Source organism: Protopterus annectens, chromosome 12.part0, assembly GCF_019279795.1.
Source record: "Protopterus annectens isolate FY-2018-M chromosome 12.part0, PAN1.0, whole genome shotgun sequence".
In the NCBI taxonomy this organism is placed as follows: Eukaryota; Metazoa; Chordata; order Ceratodontiformes; family Protopteridae; genus Protopterus; species Protopterus annectens.
The window spans coordinates 1,156,982,892-1,157,002,586 of record NC_056746.1 but is presented as its reverse complement, the minus strand read 5'-3'; the positions used below and the strand labels follow the sequence as shown (position 1 = coordinate 1,157,002,586).

Here is a 19,695-nt window from a genome sequence, read left to right as displayed (position 1 = left end):
TAAAGTAGCAGAAAGTATTCTAAAAACTAAGCCAACATGATAATGGAGAAAGGAGATTTTTGCCAATAGGGTTGACTGCAAGTAGGAGTACAGAAAATAGGCAAGATGGAGAAACCTGGCAATGGAACCAAGATATTGGGAGCAAATAACTCAAGCAAGAAAGGTAATAAAGTGAGATGAGGCCTAGAAGATATTTGGATTGCAGGCTGGAGACTATCTTCCCTACCAGGGCTTGATCTCAAGAGTACAGGCAAAAAGAAAGGGACGGGAATTTCATATGAAAGACCTGATCTGGTAGAGTTTTTAGTTGAATCTAGAGTAGAAGCAGCTTCTAAAAAGAGATAATTCGTACAGCATACAAAAATATTGCATGCTAACTATTAAGAATCAATCAGATGAGGTTAGAAAAGACTGGGGAAAGAGACTGGAAAAGCAGTTTACAAGAAAACAATGGGAAGACATATATATATATATATATGGCTCCCAAGTATGCAACCAGTTCCAGAAGGTTTAGGATCTTTGCTTGGAAGTGTTTGCATAGGTGTTTTTATACCCCAAGCAGACTTCAAAGAATTTTTCCTTAGGTAGATAGCGAATGTTGGAGGTATGATGGAAAAGAAAGAGGTAACTGGGAACATATTTTTTGGGAGTATAATGAATTGGCAATTTTTTTAAAATTCCCTACAGAGTACTCTGTCAGAAATATTGGGTGAGCAAATGGCTGTAAATAAGGAAATGGTTCTTCTGAGCTGGGGTAAAGGATCTGAATTGCCTAGACATAGTAAGGCCATATTAAGTTAAATTATTCTGGCTGCCAAAAAAAAAAAAGCAATTACTATAAAATGGAAATCAAAGTCTACATCAACTGTATTTGAGGTATTGAATACTATAAAAGAGTTAAAGGAACTGGAAGAGGGATCTTTATATAAGGAAAAGAGCAAATTACATAATGGTAATTGTGGGAAAAATGCATGCATAATGTTCACTAGTAGGAGGAGTGAGGTTTAAAAGAAGGCAAGAATTCAGCGTTTTTTTTTTTTGTTGGACTGATGATAAAAGCAGAGAAAATATATGTGATGTATATTTTATTTGTATGGAAAAATGTTAAAATGGTTTGCGTTCATTTCTGTTAATGGATGTTTTCCTGTGTCTTAAATGATAATTTAATAACAGTGTTAAAAAATACAAAAAAAAAAAAAATACACAAGACAAGGAAGCATCAGTGTAAAAGGAAACTTTTAGATTCCCCACAGGAATCGTTGACTCGACCTTGATGACCCAAAATCTCCCTGTGATGGTGCCTGTTTTGGTAACCTTTTTGAGTTTTTGAGGTAAAGGGAGTTGGACCACCAAAGCCCTTTCCCCCTGAAAAGTCAGTGTTTCTTTGAGGCCTTTGGTGCAGGCCCATCTACAGTTTGGGTGGTACCTCCTCCTGATGAGCTCATCGATCTTGTGTGGAGAGTGGAGAGAAGTGGATGTGGTGGAGCCTATCTCTGGGAAGCCAGACAAAATCTTAGTTCTGTCTACGGATAGGACACATTGGAGCAAGGGCCTGTGGTCAGTGGCATTGTAACCATAGACAGTAAAAAAGAGCTCTCAACAGAGAGTGCATCAGTCCATATCCCGAACAAGGACTCACAGGCATTGGACAAATTTGAGAAGTGCACTTATACTTTAGCCACTTTTCCTCTCCCTGTGCTGAACTGTATGGCACACCTAATCAGGCTTCAAGGAGAAACTTGATTAGTGAAGTTTCCAAGTCAATAGCATCCCAGACTACAGTCAAGACTCATAAATCCATGGAGTCTCACTTGGCCACCATGCTGCCCATTTCCAAAGTATCCATACTCAGGATGCTGCAGGTGACAGTACTCCCCTAGGGCAGAAGGAGAAGATGCCACCTTAAGGGGAGAAGTGGTCTACAGAATCAGGGTTTCATGGCCTTTTCTCCAGCAAGCCCTTTCAGTACATCTGAAAATTTGCCCAACTGATGCACTCTGGAGACAGCCTGGGGGGACTTGGCTCACCACCTTCAACTTTGAAAAAGCCATCACATCTAATTCTTGTGTGTTGAGAGTCATTCACTGTAAATAAAAAATGGATCCTGGAAACTATTCTGTCAAACGTACAAAAGCACAAATACATAAATAAAAAAAATTAACAGAATCACCGCAGCTAAAGGAATAAACTTTAATATTTAAACAGAGTAAGTGCTTTTGCGACCTAACAGCTGCTTCTTCAGACGGAATGTAACAGCAGCATTCTTCCAATATTTAAAAACAATCGATTAGTCAAGTTAATTGAGAACACCATCCTCTTAAAGACACACAGACCATTTCAATGCTAACACACCATCAACACCTAGTAAAACTTTTTTACAAATAAAATACAGCAGCTTAAAACCACACATCTAAAACATTTTTCATACATAAAAGTACAGATATAAAAAAAACATCAATGGGGGAGTGCCCGTGCACGCAACAGTGGTTTAATAGATACCATGTCATTTATTCCTGGTGTCTTTGCTGCATTAAAAAACGTAATCCAACGTAATTCAGACAGCTCAGTCTAATTCCTAATATCACCCCCCTCTAATGTTATCTTGCACAATTTCCAACACAAAAAACTTAAAACTCAGGCTGCAAGGATTCTGGGTTTTCCTGTATGTGGACGACTATCTCCTTACAGCAACTTCAAGGGCATCGCTAGTTCTGGCAAGAGACTCCTTGCTCCATCTGTGCCTCTCCGTGGGGATTATGGTGAACTTAGAGAAATCCAATCTAGAAGTACTCCAGGCCCTGAATTTTATAGGTTGTTGTGTAGACATGACTATTCAGACTGCAAAGCCCTCTCGCTCAAAGTTACTATCTCTGTATTTTCAGGCCCATAAGATTCTTCTGTCTCACAGACCACCAGGTTCTCTAGTTCGGCTTCTCTTTGATTTGATGACTGCGGCCATATCCCTAATTCCTTTCACCAGGTTTTACATAAGGGTTCTTCAGTGGACTCTGTCATTCCAGTGGTCTTTGACATCTCACTCTATGGAGTTACCCACACAACTTACAGAGGTGTGTCATCATCACATCTAATGGTGGTTGATGTCTTACTGAGTGTCCTCAGGACGCCTCTTTGTTTTTTGTCCAGCCCACTGCTGTAATAACCATGGATGCTTTCCTCCTGGGGTGGGGTGGGGGGATTAGGAAGGGAGGATGGTCCATGGTACTTGGTCCCAGTTAGAAGCCAGTTTGCCCATCATTGTTTTGGAGAGGAGTGTGATCCTCCTGATATTGCAGGCTTTTCACAACTATCTCCCCAAAGTTATAATTTTGATCCAGACCAACCATGTGGCAGTGGTCTGGTACATCAACATTTGAGGGGGGACTTGATCTGGCCAGTTGTATCCTGGGCAAGATGCAACCCATATAGCCTAAAGCCTATTGCAGTGGTGAGGAGTTTGTACATCTACTGATGTCCTTCTATTCCCATGTTGCAGTATTCTGACTGTGGGATCCTCCGTCTCAGGCAACCCAAACCTCGGCTGCTATACAAAAGCTTAAGTCTGGCTGCTGCTAGTGCATGGGATGTCACATGCAGGGCCATAAACCAGAGGCCTTAAATGTGATGTCTGCACACACAGACCTCAGAACGTTTCTGCCGCAGTTGAGCGTCAGATCGATTGCTTCGCTCCGTTGTCCTCAAGATGTCTAAAGATAAGTACCCCATTGAGGAAAACTTTTATTTTTGCTTGAGCTTAGGTTGTTATTTGATTTCTTAGCCGATGTCTGCTAGGAAGGGGAAATGTAGGTGCGGACGTCAAATCCTGCACAAAGATACCCACGAACTTTGTGTATTCTGTTTAGGCCAGGAACATGGCCACACCACTTGTAGCATGAGCCAGTCGTTTGTACCAAAAACTCTCCGTAGTCTTCTGGCAGCCCTAAATTTATACCTCGAGAACCAGAGGTTAAAACGATTAGCCCTACGGAAGGATCCAGAGTCGTCCATCGAGGTGGAGCCACCTAAAAAAGAAGGCCAAAGTTTGCAACTACCCTCGAGGAAACCACTTCTGAAGCACCGGTAGGCATGTCCTCGGAGGTTATTCCCGACATCGGCTATGACCGAGGTCAAGGGGAAACCAGGCTCCACTGGAACCACTTCCGTGGTCCAGGAATCCGAAACCTCACCCTTAGGCCACATCCTTGAAAGTAGGCCCTTCATATCAGCAAAATCAACTCTTCTGAAGAAGAAACTCCTTCCTCTTAGGAGCAACCAGACTAGCACTCCTTCTCCCAGTCCTTGCTGTAAGCCTTTATGGCTCTTAGGCCTTCAGCATCCACAGCTGCCACTTTGCCTGTCCTCAGGCCCAGGCCAGCCTCAGCTGTCTCCATCCCCCCTACCCATACCCAGGAAAAAGATTCCTCTTCTGATGAGTCAAGTCACCTGCTCCTCTCAAATAGCATCCCCTTTGGACTACAGCTCCCCAGAGGAGGACTCCCTGGAGGGAGGCTTTCCCTGTGAGGACATTACCTTTGGGAAAACAATCACTAAATTAAGGAAATACTTCAAGTGGGATGTGGCTCAAATGACAGAAGTCCAAGAAAGGTATTTTGAGTTACTATAGATGGAATCACCCTCCCCCTCGGCTACCCCTCCTGTGATTTCAGCCTACCTGGATGCCTTTACATCAGCTTCTAGGGCTCCAGAATCACAACCACCAGACTCCCAAGAGACCTCACTGGTTTTATAAGGTCCCTGATGAGCACAGTTTCCTTATAACCCCCCTCCCCTTGCCAGATCCTGTAGTTATTGCAGTGTCCCCTGACAAACAGTCCAGACTCATACCTTCTTCCTCCCTCTTACCATCAGACAGGGACAGCAAGGTCATGGACAGACTGGGGAAAAAGATAAATATCTCTTCCACACTAGCCTTCAGGACAGTCAGTTACCAGACCCACATGGTCAAATATTCCCTAGATTTGGTTTCACAGGCTTCCTCTTTGCTCTTCCCCTTCCCTGACTCCCCCAACAAGTCTCAGGTAGCATCTAAGCTGTCCCTGGCATCTCAGGTCACCTGACACAGCTATGATGCAGCTGAGGCCTCTGCTAGGTCTGCAGCATCAGCTTCTGTTCTGTGCAGATGCTCCTAGCTTAGGCTACAGCCCCTGCCTTAAGATTTTTAAACCAAAATACTGGATGCGCCTCTGGATAACAAATTCCTATTTGGCAAACAGTCAGCTGAACTGTTTAAAAGCCTACAAGAAAAAAGTAAGGAGCTCCAGGACTTAAAGCACTTACTGGTCTCTCCAGTACCTAAATTTTACAGAAAGTACCCAGCCAAAACTTCCTTTGTCAGCAGAGCCCCGGCTCCAACCTTCTCCTCCACTTCCAGACACAGGAAAGGGTCCTGGAAGGCTCCCTCCCCTACGGCAACCCCCTCTCAGCCTTCCAGTAGACAGCCCTTTCAAGACAGAAATAACAATGTGTGACTGCCTCAGCCACCTTTTCCTGTCATCCAGTCTCTTTCACTCTCTTCCCCTCTGGAAAAAGGTCACTACAGACCGCTGGGTCCTAGCAGTAGTGGAAAAAGGATACTTCATGTCATGGCAGGAAAACCCATACCACTAGGCATCCCCTTCCCACCAAAGAACCAACTTCACCTAATTCCACAGGTTATCCAAGACCTTCTCGCCCAAGGGACCATAGAAACCATTCCCCCAGGCCAAGAAGGAAGAGGGTTTTACTCCAGGTTATTCCTGCCATCCTAGATCAAGGCCCGTCCTAGATCTATCTTTCCTAAACCTCTTTCTGAAGGTCCCTTGCTTCAGAATGCTCTCTCTTCAAAACCTGCTTCCAGTATTGCCACCCAAAGCTTTCATGGCCACTTTGGACCTGAAGGAGCCACACCTCTACATACCTATCCACCCAAACCACAGAAAGTAGCTGCGCTTTACTGGATCCTTCTCACACTTTCAGTTCACTGCCTTGCACTTTGGTTTATCTACTGCATCAAGAGTCTTCACAAAATGCCTAGCCCTAGCAATAGAGTACTGCAGAACAAAGGGCATTTAAATTTACCCTTACCTAGACGGCCTCCTCATTCTAGCAGAAGGGGAAGTCACCCTCAAAGAGCATCTTTTTTCTCCATGTCCCTTCTCCTGAGTTTGGGATTCACCCTCAGCCCTGCAAAATCATCACTGTCTCCAGCTCAGGACAGAATTTTCCTAGGCTGCAGAATCAGGACCAACTTGATGAAGGCCTTCCTCCCTCAGGACAAGGTGACCTCCCTAGTTAGCCACTTTCAAGACCTCCTCCAAATCAACCACCTGTCGGCCAGGAACTTCATGCGCTTCCTAGGTCTCATGGCAGCCACAATTCCTATGCTGCCCCTGACCAGGCTGCACATGAAGAAGTTCCAGTGGTACCTGAAGAATGTCTGGTCACAACACAGCCACCCCCTGGACTTTCAGGTGCCATTCCTACCAATGCCTGAAAACAGAACTGAGGTGGTGCAACTAAACCCAGGCCTACTCCTGCAAACCCCCATGCTAATACAGTGCAGGGTCTATATTATAACAGCAAACACTTAAAATAGCAAACGCTGTATAATCGACCCTAAAATATCGAAACGGCAAAATGCCAAACACACGGAACAGCAATTTTTTTCCCAGTGAAAAAAAACGCTACTCTGTTAAAAAAAAAAAAAAAAAAAAAAAACAGAAAATAAAGTGGGGGGCTTTGCCCCCCCCCCCCCACACACACACACACACACCCTGCCTACTTAAATAATATACCAACTCAGAGATTGCACCACAGTGGAGGAAATGGCAAAGTCTCGAAAACAGCCCAGTGATTTTTTTTTTCCTTGTTCCATGTGTTTGGGATTTCGCCGTTTCGATTAAACGGGTTCAATTAAACAGCGTTCGCCGATTTAATAGGGAACCTACAGTGCATGCACACAAGATGCCTTCGATCTAGGCTGGGGAGCAACTGTGAATGGCTTCAAATTGCAGGCCCTATGCGAGCCCTCCCTCCAGAAAAAGCACATCAACATAAGGGAAATGAATGCAGTCCACCTAGCTCTACAGGCCTTTCTCCCTCTCATGCAACCTGAATCGCTTCAAATCTTCACAGACAACATCACTGTCATGTGGTACATCAACAAACAGGAGAAGCCAGGTCTTACCTGCTCTGCAGGCTATCAATGCAGGCATGGGAATTAGCCTGTCAGAACAACATATCACTGCAGGCAGTTTATATTCCATCCCAGGACAGCCATCAGGCAGATTCCCTTAGCAGGTCATTCTCTCTGCATCACGAATGGATGTTGCACAGAGATGTCTTCTCAGACATTGTCCACCAGTGGGCACACCTCAAATAACTCTATTTGTCTCCCCCCAGAACAGACAATTACAACTTCTCTGTCCCAAGGATCCCTCCCCACAAGCTTTTAGAGTGGATGCCTTCACCATCTCTTGTAAGCGACTGCTTCTGTATGCCTTCCCTGCCTTTATGCTCATTCAGAAAGTCCTCCTAAAAATCAGGAGGGACAAGCCAAATATATTGCTGGTGACTCCCTATTGGCCAAGGCAGCATTGGTTCCCACTTCTTCAATCTCTTGCCAAGGGTAATCACCACACGTTTACTCACAAGGTAAACCTGCTCACACAACAGAAGGGATCTCTGATTCACCCACATCTAGAGATTTTCTGCTTGACCCTCTGGGTAATAAACTTTTGATCCCCTTCAGACACCGCTACACTGAGGATGTGCTATCTATCCTTCAGGATGCCAGGAAACCCAGTACCAGGGGGTCCTATGTTTCCAAATGGAAAAAGGTTCTCCAAATGGTGTCTCCAAAGGCATAGGGAACCTCTTCCAAGCAGATGTTCCTCTAATCGTAGCCTTTTTGTGTGAGCTCATAAAATCAGACCTTTTATATTCAACAGTGAAGATCCGTTTGTCCGTCATTTCTGCCTTCTTTTAACCTAATATGGACCCACCTCTACTTTCCAGAGTGAATGTCAAACTATTCTTCAAAGGGATTCTCCACATTAGGCCACCAAAGAAACCTATTCCTCCACCTTGGGACCTAAGCTGTTGTGCTAGGAAAAACTAACTATTGCTCCCTGTGAGCCAGCTGGTTCTGTTTCCCTGCAGATGTGCACATGGAAAACTTCATACTAGTAGCCCTTACCTCAGCCAGAAGGGTTTCATAATTACAAGCACTAATGGCACCCACACCCTACACTATCTTCCAAAAAGTTAGGGTGAACCTACATACCAATCCCTCCTTCATGCCTAAAGTGGTCAATGAGCTGTCGCTCAGTCTATTTGCTTACCCACCTTCTTTCCTTCACCAAAGAATGACAGTGGGAGAATACTTTACTCCCTTTATGTCCACAGGCAACTAAGGTTCTATTTGGACAAAACCAAAAATATGATAAAGTCGAATTAGCTTTTTGTGTCCTTCCACCCAGGGCGCTGGGCAAGGCAGTGTCCAGACAAACTATTTCCTGCTATATAAGGAAAACTATCAACTTCTGCTACTTCTATTTTGGGAAACAATTACCTCGTGGAGTCAGGGCGCACTCAAGAGCTGTGGCTTCCTCTAGGGCCTTCCTCAAGGGCCCGGACACAACTACCATTCTTGAGACAACCACATGGTCCTCTGTGCATATCTTCACCAAACATTAAAAATTGGATCATATCTTCAGAGTCAGAGCAGGGTTTACAGGGGCAATCCTGCAGGGATTCCTGGAAACTGGAACTTCTTCCACCACCCTTCCTCCTCCTTGAACTGTGGTACTCTCCCACAGTCAGAATACTGCAACATGAGAATAGAAGGACATAGAATAGTTGTGTAAAATCTTACCATAGCCATAGATGTCCTTCTCTTTCATGTTGCAGTATTCCTTCCCTCCCACCTATTACATTTAACCTGTCTAGAGGACATAATTTGGCACCACTTAGACTATTGTCTGACTGGGCAGTCAGTTCTGAGATCTGTGCATGCAGATGTCACAGTTAAGGCCCCTAGTTTATGGCCCTTCGTGTGATGTCTCACACACTAGTAGCAACCAGGCCTAAGCTTTTGCATAGGAGCCAACGTTCGGGTTGCCTGAGGCAGAGGATCCCACAATCAGAATACTGCAGCATGGAAGAAAAGGTCATATATGGTTAATGTAAGATTTTACACAACTATTCTTTATGAGTAAGTGCACCCCAACTGTAGTTTCTCTTTTACTTATCAGAACATTTGTTCACCAAATACTTGCTGTGATCTGTTTGCAACCTCTTCCATTAAAGTACATGTGTCTTGACATTTCTGCAAGTTTTCCAAGATAGATGTCCTGGGCAAATGCATAGTGGAGCAGTTTCTCAAGGGGGATTTTCCACCTTTGCCAGCCAAGGAGGAGTTCCCTCCCTCCTTGAGATTTGAATTTTGTACTGAAGAAAGTGACTCTTGGCCCCTTTAAACAAGCTGCATTGGCCTCACTAAATGTCTAACTTGGGAGGCTGTCTTTTTTGTGGCTGTCACATGGACCATGCGAATCTCTGAACTTCAGATTTTGATGTGCAAAGAACCCTTCAGTTCTGTTTTTCAGTGAATAGGGATGGCATCAGTGGCTGTCATGCTCAGTGCTTTCTCATGAGTTTTCTCTTAATCAGACCATTCAGCTGCTGATGTTCTTTCTGCAACCACCAAATAAATGACGAATTTTCCATCTCTTGGACTTTAACAGACAACTTTTCTCTCTGCTATGTAATTTACTATACTTTCCATAATCCAATATTCTTGTACTCTCTCCATGCAAAATGGTCCACCTAACCTGCAAAGGACTAGTAGCTACTTGTTTAATGTTTACTTACAGAGAGCTTATTTGACAAAATGTCTTTTTCTGCAAATGTTCAGTTTACCCTAACCTCCAAAAGGGCTAGTAATTTTCTATTTAAATGTTAACTCACTAAAAGCTTATTACATAATGTATTATATTTTTGTAAATGTTTTAATTGTTCTGTACAAGTCTTTGTTATTCTTTTGTAACATGTAATATGTAACTTGCAATATTTGGAGCTTTTTTCCCCGCGCTTCCACTGAAAATGTGCTTTTTATGGCCCAGTGGACTTCCCCGGTCATCAAACTTAAATAAAATAAATTAACTCAGATACACCTGGACAGAGCAAAGGAAGTCAGTGAGCTGGAACAACTCTTTGTGGCTTTTCATACAGAGAAGCAAGGTATACCAATGTCAGCACAAACACTTTCCAGTTGGCTTGAAAACCGTTTCTTATTTTATTATGAAAATCGTGGAAGGGCCATACAGAGGCATGTTAAGTCACATTCCACTTTGGCAGCATCTGCTGATTTCTTTAGACATGTCTCAACTCAGAGTATATGGTAGCTGGTTATATGGTTCTCCATTCATACATTCTCTAAACATTACATGTTGGTTCTGCAATCCAGGAGTAGGACTGGGCAGGGTAGGATTTGGAACCACAATCTTGCAAGGGCTCTTTTAGAGGAACCTGACAAGAAAGATCTCAGCTGTTTCCCTCCCATTCCTTATATAGCTTTGTGAGTCTTCACATATGTCAGGAATTGTACAGCAACTGTTATCTATACAAATAAAGTAGTACGATTGTGTGAAAGCCCACAGCAGTAGTAGATGCTTAAGTAGGATCACTGTTGCAGTACTAGCTTCCTCCTGATTTCTCCCCAAGAGGTCTTATCCCTGTAATGACTCAGAGGTGGGGGGAGACCTTAAACAGAGGGGGTTACCTAGATTTGCAAGACTTCCTCACAGCAAAGGGCAGGAAACACAGGTGGTACTTTGCAAGTACCTTTTTTGTCATTACTAAAGGCTCTTCCCTCTACAGGGCATATGTAGCCTTATCACCTTCAGCACTAAACAAGAACAGAACGTGGCATGGGCTGACTCTGTCTTTGTCTGAGAGACGAGCTTAATTCTTATAACACTGGGAAGGAGATGGCCCTTTCTGAAACTCACAGAGCTCCAAGAGGATGGCCATTTTGTTAGCTAGCCACCTGCAGCTGATTCTCATATGTTAGGAAATCTACAGCAGCAGCAGTGATCCTACTGAGTTCTTACTCAACTATATTTGCTTTCTTCATGTTGTATCTAAATGAGATGCCCCTGATGGTCTAGTGTTACATATGGTAGGCATTGTAAGCAACTGATTTTTCACCCTCTTAAAGTCTGTTTGCCTTTGACCTAGAATAAAAAATATCTTACTGATTTGTATTTTGTATTTGCTAGGTGTACAGGAGCGTCCTTTTGAAGACACTCCGGCACTCAGATTCATGTGGAAATGGAAGTACTGATGTGGAAATGGAGGACTGCGGTATGTAAAATAAGGAAAGTTAGTTTTGTGGTTTGTGCACATCCATTCCTCGTTTTGTCCCTCAGTCCAGTCTCTGTCTGTCTGCCTGGTTTCTAGTCTTTTATTTTAGTCAGTCAGTGTGCTAGCCAGGTAAATAACCAGTAACAAGACCCTTGTCAGCCACAACCCTAACCACATAGCAAAGACAATAACAACAACTGGAAACAGTGTATTAAAACATAAGGTAGTGCACTACAAATTTGTTTGAAATAGCCATATTATAATAAAAGGTTTAAACAATCCATGAACAAAAATAATCAGTTCAGTGTTGAATACTGCCAGGAATATTCGGTTCTTGGGAATACCACATTTATGGCTGTAGGTCACCTGGCCTCATAAGTATGTAGATAAGAAAAAAAATTATTAGCTTGTCTTTAACTGCATAGATGTCATTGTATTAATTTCAGTTAAGGTTTGTATTATTAATCAAGAACTTAACATCTATTCAGAATTTATTTTTTGCTTATGGTTGTACCTTCTGTGACTTAAGTAATTGTAGATGTCCTTCTATTCTCATGTTGCAGTATTCATAACCTTTGGGTTAGCCTTTGCCTAGTGACCCGAATGTCTGGCTAGTATACAAAAGCCTTAGTCTGCAAGGTACGTGGGACATCTGACATTAGCCGTAGGGACCGTGGGCCATAAAAGTGATGTCTGCACGTACCTTCCTTAGATCTTCTCTGCCACCAGTCGAACGTCAGCTCATCCTGTCGTCGGATTCTGCGATTTAAGTTAAGTACCCCGTTGGGGCCTTTTTTCTTATTATTTTCTTGGTCATTGTATGACTGCCCAGGTTCATGTCACCCAGAACGAGAAGGTGTAGGTGTGGATGAGAAGTCCCTTATAAGGGCGCCCATGACCTGTCTATTTTTCCTGGGGCCCAACCACAAGCATATGACCTGTGCCATTTTTCAAGCTTCCGTCCCAAAGGCCCTTCATAGCCATCTGCATGCCCTTAACATCTATCTGGAGAACCAACAACTCAAACGTCTGCCTCTTGCAATGGAAGGGCCATCCGGTCATACAGCCGAGCCACCGAAAAAGAAGGCCAAAGTTTTAAAGCCTGAGACCACCGCTGCACTTCTCCCACCTGAGGTACACCTTGTGGCCGAGGTATGCCTGGAGGAACGTACTGAACCAACCGATTCTGGTATAACGGGTACCATTCCGGAGGCTGCACAACTAAGCTCAGAAAGCATGTCTGTGGGGGTAATGCGGTGCTGATGAGGATGAGGAACCTCGGCTTGCTGCGAACATCCAAACCAGTCCTTCCTCCCCTACTGAGACTAGGCCCATATTAGGCCTTACACCCTGTAGGCCTGTTTCTTCTTAAAAAAAAAAACAAAAAAACCCCAGAAAACTAAGCAGGTCACTTCCCCTCCTGAGAGCGTGCCTGATTGTCAAGCTTTCTCTCAAGGCTTGTTTAATGCCTTTATGGCCCTTAGTCCTTTCTTGGCTGCTTCTGCTATGGCTGTCCCTCCTGTAATTAGCCATAGGTCCCAGAATGCTGAACCTCTTACATTAGAGACTGATGACTCTTCAGATTCCTCTTCTGAGAATTCTCTGTCTTATACTTCTCAGATGCCTTGCTTCCTCAGAGAAGGATTCTGCTGAGGGGGACCCCACTGGGGAGGACCTGACCTTTGGAAAAACAGTCTCTCGGATGAGAGAATTTTTTTAAATGGGACTCCACAGAAATTACTGGAGTCCAAATGAGACATTGTGAACTCCTACAAATGGATACCCCTGCACATTCTGCAATCCCCCCAGTCCTGCCAGCCTTTTTAGATGGCTTTTCTGCAGCTTGCAGCTTCTAAAAATCCTAAATCCCACCCCCTGCTGCTAGAAGACCTGACAGATTTTATAAGGTCCCAGAAGGGGCAAAATTTCTAATTGTGTCCTGCTACAGATCCTGGCGCCATTTCTGTCTCTGCAGACAAACCCTCCAGACTGCTACCCTCTACCTCTGTCCTTCTTTCTGACAAGGACAGCAAAACTATGGAAAGGATTGGCAAGAAGATGTATATTTCAGCAACACTGGGCTTTAGGGCCATCAACTACCAGACGCATATGTCTAAGTACTCTCTGGCCCTTTTATGTCAGATTTCTAAGCTTTTGGATGGCCTCCCTGATTCAGCCACAAAGTCCCAAATTTCCAGTCTGATCTTGTCCTCACAAGTGACAGGACATTCAATTAAATGCAGTTATGATGCTGCAGAGGCATTGGTCATATCTGCAGCCTCTACCTCAGTGCTCAGAAGGTACTCTTGGTTATGGCCACATCCCCTTCCTGGCGATGTTATGGCTAAATTTCTTGATGCCCCCCCTGGATAATATTGCCTTGTTTGGCACCCAAGTGGCAGAACTTTTCAAGGCCCTTCAACAGAAGGGAAAAGAACTACAACACTTGAAACATTTGTTTGTGTTACCATTTCCAAAATTTCACAGGAATTACCCTACTGAGATCCAGTTTGTTAGAAAACATTCTGCTCCTCCTGCTAGGGGCAAAAAGAGTTCCAGAAAGCAACAGCCACCTTCAAGGCCTGCCCAGACACCTACCCAGAAACCTTTGTTTGAGGACAAATCAGGTAGTCTGTGACTGCCTGCCTCCTCTTCTTCCCCATCCAGGCCCTATACCCCTTTCCCAGAGACTCTCACTGTCTCCCATTCTGGAAGGCATCACCTCAGACAAGTGGGTCCTGTCTGTCATAGAAAAAGGTTATTTCATGACTTGGGTCATTCCTCCTGTGTTCAAGGGCATCCCTCAGCCACCAAAGGACCAGCTGCCCCTATTCCAACCAATCTTGAACAGTCTTCCCTCTCAGGGATCTATCCAATCAGTCCCTGTGTTAGAAAAGGGAAGGGGCTTTTACTCCAGACTTTTCCTGGTCCCGAGAAAGGATGGCCCATGGCCCCATACTGGAACTCTCACACCTCAACCTTTTTCTTCAAGTACTCACCTTCCACATGCTTACCCTTCAAACTGTTTTTCCACTGTTAATGTCTCAGGCATTTCTCACCAACCTGGACATCAAAGATGCTTGCCTGAATATCCCCATCAGACCCAAATACAGGAAGTACTTACGCTTCTCTGTGGGTTCCTCACATTTTAAATTCTCTGCTTTACCCTTTGGACTATTTATGGCTCCAACAGTATTCACCAAGTGTCTGGCTCCAGTGGTAGCCCATTGCAGAGTCCTAGGGATACAGATTTTCCCTTACCTGGACGACCTCCTGATCTAGGCACTCTGTTACAGTACCCTCCAGAACCATCTCCAAGCAGTCATTTCTGTTCTGCAGTCTCTGAGCTTCACAATCAGCTTCCCCAAGTCCAGTCTAATCCCCCCCAGTCTTCCTGGGGTGCAGAATCAGAACAGATGTTATGATGACATTTGTCCCACCCCAAAAGTTGGAAAGTCTAAAGGAATACCCGTTGTTTGTCATCCACGCCACGGCAACGACAGCAAGAGAATACCTCAGACTCTTAGGATATATGGCTTCCGCAATCCCCACATTGCCAGTGACAAGACTCCACATAAGAAAACTTCAGTGGTATCTGAGGTCCACAAGGATCCAACACTCCCACCCTTTCGACCACACCTTTCCTGCCTTGCCTAAGGAAGGAGATCTTTTGGTGGGTGAATCAACTCTCTTTGAATCCAGGACCTCTTTTTCAACCCCTGGCTCCAATCCAGTTAATGTACACAGATGCTTCAGACCTGGGTTGTGGAGCTGCTGTGGGTAGCTTGAAAGTGCAAGGCACATAGACAGGCCCCTCCAAGAGGGGGCAAATCAACATCAGAGAGATGAGGGCTCTCATCTTTGCTTTGAGGGCCTTCCAACATGTTCTGAAGTAAGGACCCCAGAAGTTGTTCACAGACACCACTTTTCTTTGATATGTGAACAAACAGGGGGAACAAGATCATACTTGCTATGCAGACTTGCACTCTAGGTCTGGGAATTGGCCGTCCAGCATGGAGTGACGACTCTGCAGGCTGTCTATATCCCCACAGCTCAGAACATGCAGGCAGTATTACATTAAGAAGGTTTGTGGTCTGCACTCTTGTGGGAGGAGAGGTTAGATCCTGCCCTTCTGAGCTGGGAATTTCTGGTTAAAGGATTATTGTGCCTGCTTATTTGAACTGTTTCTTTTGAAATTGGTGCGTCTTGTTTGCTGTAGCATAGACTAGATTTAGGCATGATGAATCTAGCTTTGTTTGTATAACTTGAGCACTAATCCAGGCCATCTTTTTTGGAGAAAGTTCCCCTGCACCCTAGTGGCAGGAGTGTGCAGTTAGAACTTGTCTGATTGAAGACTGCTGGAACAGGGCTCAGTTTTGAGCTTTTTTACTGGTTAATTGGGTAATTTGTTTAAATCAGTTTGCTCGTTTTCTGTTGTTATATAAAAAAATTGCACTTTATTCATCTGCTTTTACTGTATTTGTGTTTATTCCTACTTTATTGCATTTATTCCTGCTTGTTAGTAGCCTGATTAAATTGTAACTGTTATTCTTGGGCTTCAGACCAATTGTTTTGCATTAAGAAGATTTGTGGTCTGCACTGTTGTGGCAGGACAGGTAGCTTACATCCTTTTAAGTTGGGAGTTGCTGACTGAAGGCTTAGTGTCTGTTATTCTAAAAGTGCATTAGTTCTGGTTTAAGCACTTGGGCTTCGGGCCAGTTATTTTACATTACGAAGGTGTGGTCTACACTCTTGTGGGAGGAGAGGGTAGATTCTGCCCTTCTAAGCTGGGAGTTTCTGGTTAAAGGCTTATTGTGCCTGCTTATTTGAGCTGTTTCTTTCTGAAATTGGTACACCTTGTTTGCTGTAGCATAGACTAAATTCAGACCTGCTGAATCTAGCTTTGTTTGTATAACTTGAGCACTAATCCAGACCATCTTTTTTGGAAAAGGTTCCCCTGCACCCTAGTGGCAGGAGTATGCAGTTAGAACTTGTCTGATCGAAGACTGCTGGAACGGGGCTCAGTTTTTAGCTTTTTATTGGTTAATTTGTTTAAATCAGTTTGCTACTGTTATATTAAAAAAATACACTTTATGCATCGCCCCTTAGCTAGGGTTAAACTATTCCCGGCGCCATAAAGTCTGCTCTTCAAAATTTCCCTTAGAACTAGCCATTTTGTTTAGTTTTAGCACTCAAAATCTATTTCTTTGAGCTCAGCACTTGCTCAGAACTCGTAAGCACTAAATAAGGTAAAAAATTACTACAGCAGTCAACTTTCCTCACTTGTCTAGAGGAAAACAGTTTTTAGTACTTAATAAGTAAGCACCTATCCAGGCATGTCTAAGGGTCAGCTCCCGGTGTTTTCTCCTGTCTACCTGATGAATCTAGGCATCTTGGTGCAATGCAGCAATTGCCTCATGTACACAGACAGCCCTCTCCTCCTACCACCCAACACTACAACCTGTGAGAGATGTACTTATATAGCCAAACTGGAAGCAAAGCTCTCTTCACCCAAGACTGGACTAGACAGTCAAGAGGAGGAGGTAAACACTTGCGCCACACCACACTCATCACATAGTCCCTCAAAACCTACACCACCAAAACACACACATAGCAACACAAAACACTCACCTACATTTGCGGAGGTTCTCAATAAATATCTGCTCGAGCAACAGAGACCTCCAAAGCAGAAACGCATGCAACCTCCACCCCCCAACACAACCCAAGTGACACATAGCCCACAAACTCAGTGTGCCTCTCAACCACAGCCCATAAGGCATAACAACGTACCCAACACTCATGACTCTGTAGTCAGGCACACTGATGTTCCACTCACCAGGCTAAACAAGGAAAAAGTTACTGTCAGCTGCCTGTTGGATGCCAGGATCCGCCACATAACGTACACACTCAGGTCACTCCACAACAAGTACAAATATGACTCTGTCATTGTCCATGTTGGTGTGAATGACCTGAGACATACCTCCCTAGACTACATGAAAAAGAGACATGGAGGACCTCTCTGATCTTGTAGCCCAGGTAGGTATGACCCTACCCCTGAGTAGCATCCTGCCATCACCCAGAATGATGCCACAGTACAAGGACAAAATGATTGACTTCAACAATTGGCTAAGCTTCTAGTGTCATTCTAAGGGGATCCGGTATCTGTTTGCCTGGGATCGCATGATCGACAGACCACGATGCTTTGCCAGAGATGGCCTGCACCTGTCACCCTTGGGATTCCAGATACTGGCTAAGGCTCTTGCCACCCCTATAGTGCCTTTTATAGACAAGGTTCAAATGACAGTTCACCACCGTAACAGGTGCAAGCAATCAAAATCTGAGGGTTATGCTACTCAGTGCTAGAAGTCTAAACCTCAAAATGCATTCAATCGAGGCACTCCTTAAAATGGAGAATATCGACATCTGTGCAGTGACTGAGACCTGGTTCAAGGCTCCAGAGATCACCCCTGCATTACCAGGCTATAATTCATACCACACCTTTCGGCCACCTAACCTGGACCAAAACACTAAAGGTGGAGGCATGTCCATATTCATTAAGGATATCCACTCCTCCAGGCTAGTTGCTCAGCATAATGCATCCAAGATTATCCAAGTGCAAGTAACTCTGGGTAGGATCGCAATCCAAATTGTAACTTGCTACAGATTCCCCACCATGCCCCAGGATTCCCACTCCTCATTTCTTGATACACTGGAAAATATTAGGGTACAACCCAACACCCTAATAATGGGCGATTTCAGCTACCCCACCATTAACTGGGAAAACTACTCATGTACCAACTCTTTTGCTTAACATTTTCTGGAATTCATAAATTCCAATGCCTTGGATCAACTTATCCACAATGCCACCAGGGGCAGCAATATCCTAGACCTGGTCATTACCAACATGGGTGACTGGTGTTCCACACCAGAGGTCAGTTCCTCGTTGGTCAGATCCGACCACAAGCTAATCAGCCTAGACATCCACATCCCGCCCCCACCCCCCATTAGGGAAACCACCGTAAAAAATTCTTGAAAGCCAACTTCATGCTTCTTTAGACAGAAGTGGCAAACTTCACGACATCCATTCAGACAGACAGTAAAGGTACGACTGCTGAATCCTACACAAATGTTCTTTGTAAGCACTTACACGAGTGCATGGATCATGCTATCCCTAACAGAACCAAGATGCTATCCTCCATAAAATGGAAGACAATCTGGTGGTCCCCTGCCATGAACAAACTCTACAACAGAAGAAAGAAACTTGCAAAAAAAAGTAAAATACCATGACTGGAAGAACTCCCTGGTCAGCCTCAGTAAGAAGAAGCTGAGATCCCTCATAAAATCCTCCAAAGCTAGTTATTGAAAACAAAATCACCACTGATTCTAAAGACAACCACATTCTATAGCTATGCCAAGAATCTCAATGGCAACACTCAGATCTGCTCTGAGTTACAGCACAATGGCACTAAATATTACAGAACCAACTGATGTTGCCAACATCCTGGCAGATAGGTTCATTGCTAACTTTACCCCCCTCACCCCCTAAAGGGCCCATTTCTATACCGGAAGATTGCAAAGTTCCTGTAATCACGGCTGCACAGGTAAAAACCACACTCTTCAAAGCCAAGAACACAGCATCCATGGGACCTGACAACATCCCAGGCTACGTTCTACATGAACTACTGCATGAACTGGCACCCCACCTAAGCATCATGTTCAATCATAGCCTCGCCTCAGGCTTTGTGCCCACTGAATGGCACACAGCAACGGTTATCCCACTCCACAAAGGGGGAGCCACCACAGACCCCGGGAACTTCTGCCCCATTAGCCTAACAAGCCTGGTGGGCAAGGCTATGGAACGTATCATCATGGAACTTATAAACAAAGACATTGGTAATCTCCAAACTCTGGTGTAAAAGGCAGATCATGTCTACTAAACCTGACTGACTTCTTTGAAGCAGTCACCAAAGTCGTAGACGGGGATAAGGTGGTTCACACAGCCTATCTAGATCTTGCCAAGGCTTTTGACACCATCCCCCACTCTGGAATTATAGATAAACTCACTAAACTAGGTATAAATCCCTATGTCACAAGATGGGTAGATCTCGCCAAGGCTTTTGACACCATCTCCCACTCTGGAATTATAGATAAACTCACTAAACTAGGTATAAATCCCTATGTCAGAAGATGGGTTGCCAACTGACTCACTGACAGAACCAACACTGTGAAAGTAGCAGACTCCAAATCCGACTTCAGACCAGTGACAAGTGGAGTACCACAGGGTTCAGTTCTGGGTCCTCTCCTGTTTAGTATCTACTTTTCTGAAGTACA

At 44.3% G+C, this 19,695-nt stretch overlaps 1 protein-coding gene across 1 annotated transcript in view; it reads left to right on the top strand.

Annotated features, from left to right (window-relative positions):
• Positions 1-19,695, top strand: part of RBL1 (RB transcriptional corepressor like 1) — a 2,331,004-nt gene that overhangs the window by 2,067,899 nt on the left and 243,410 nt on the right. Inside the window, exon 19 of the mRNA XM_044089002.1 lies at positions 11,280-11,364. Coding sequence (XP_043944937.1) covers positions 11,280-11,364 — 85 coding nt within the window. The remainder of the gene's footprint in view (positions 1-11,279; positions 11,365-19,695) is intronic.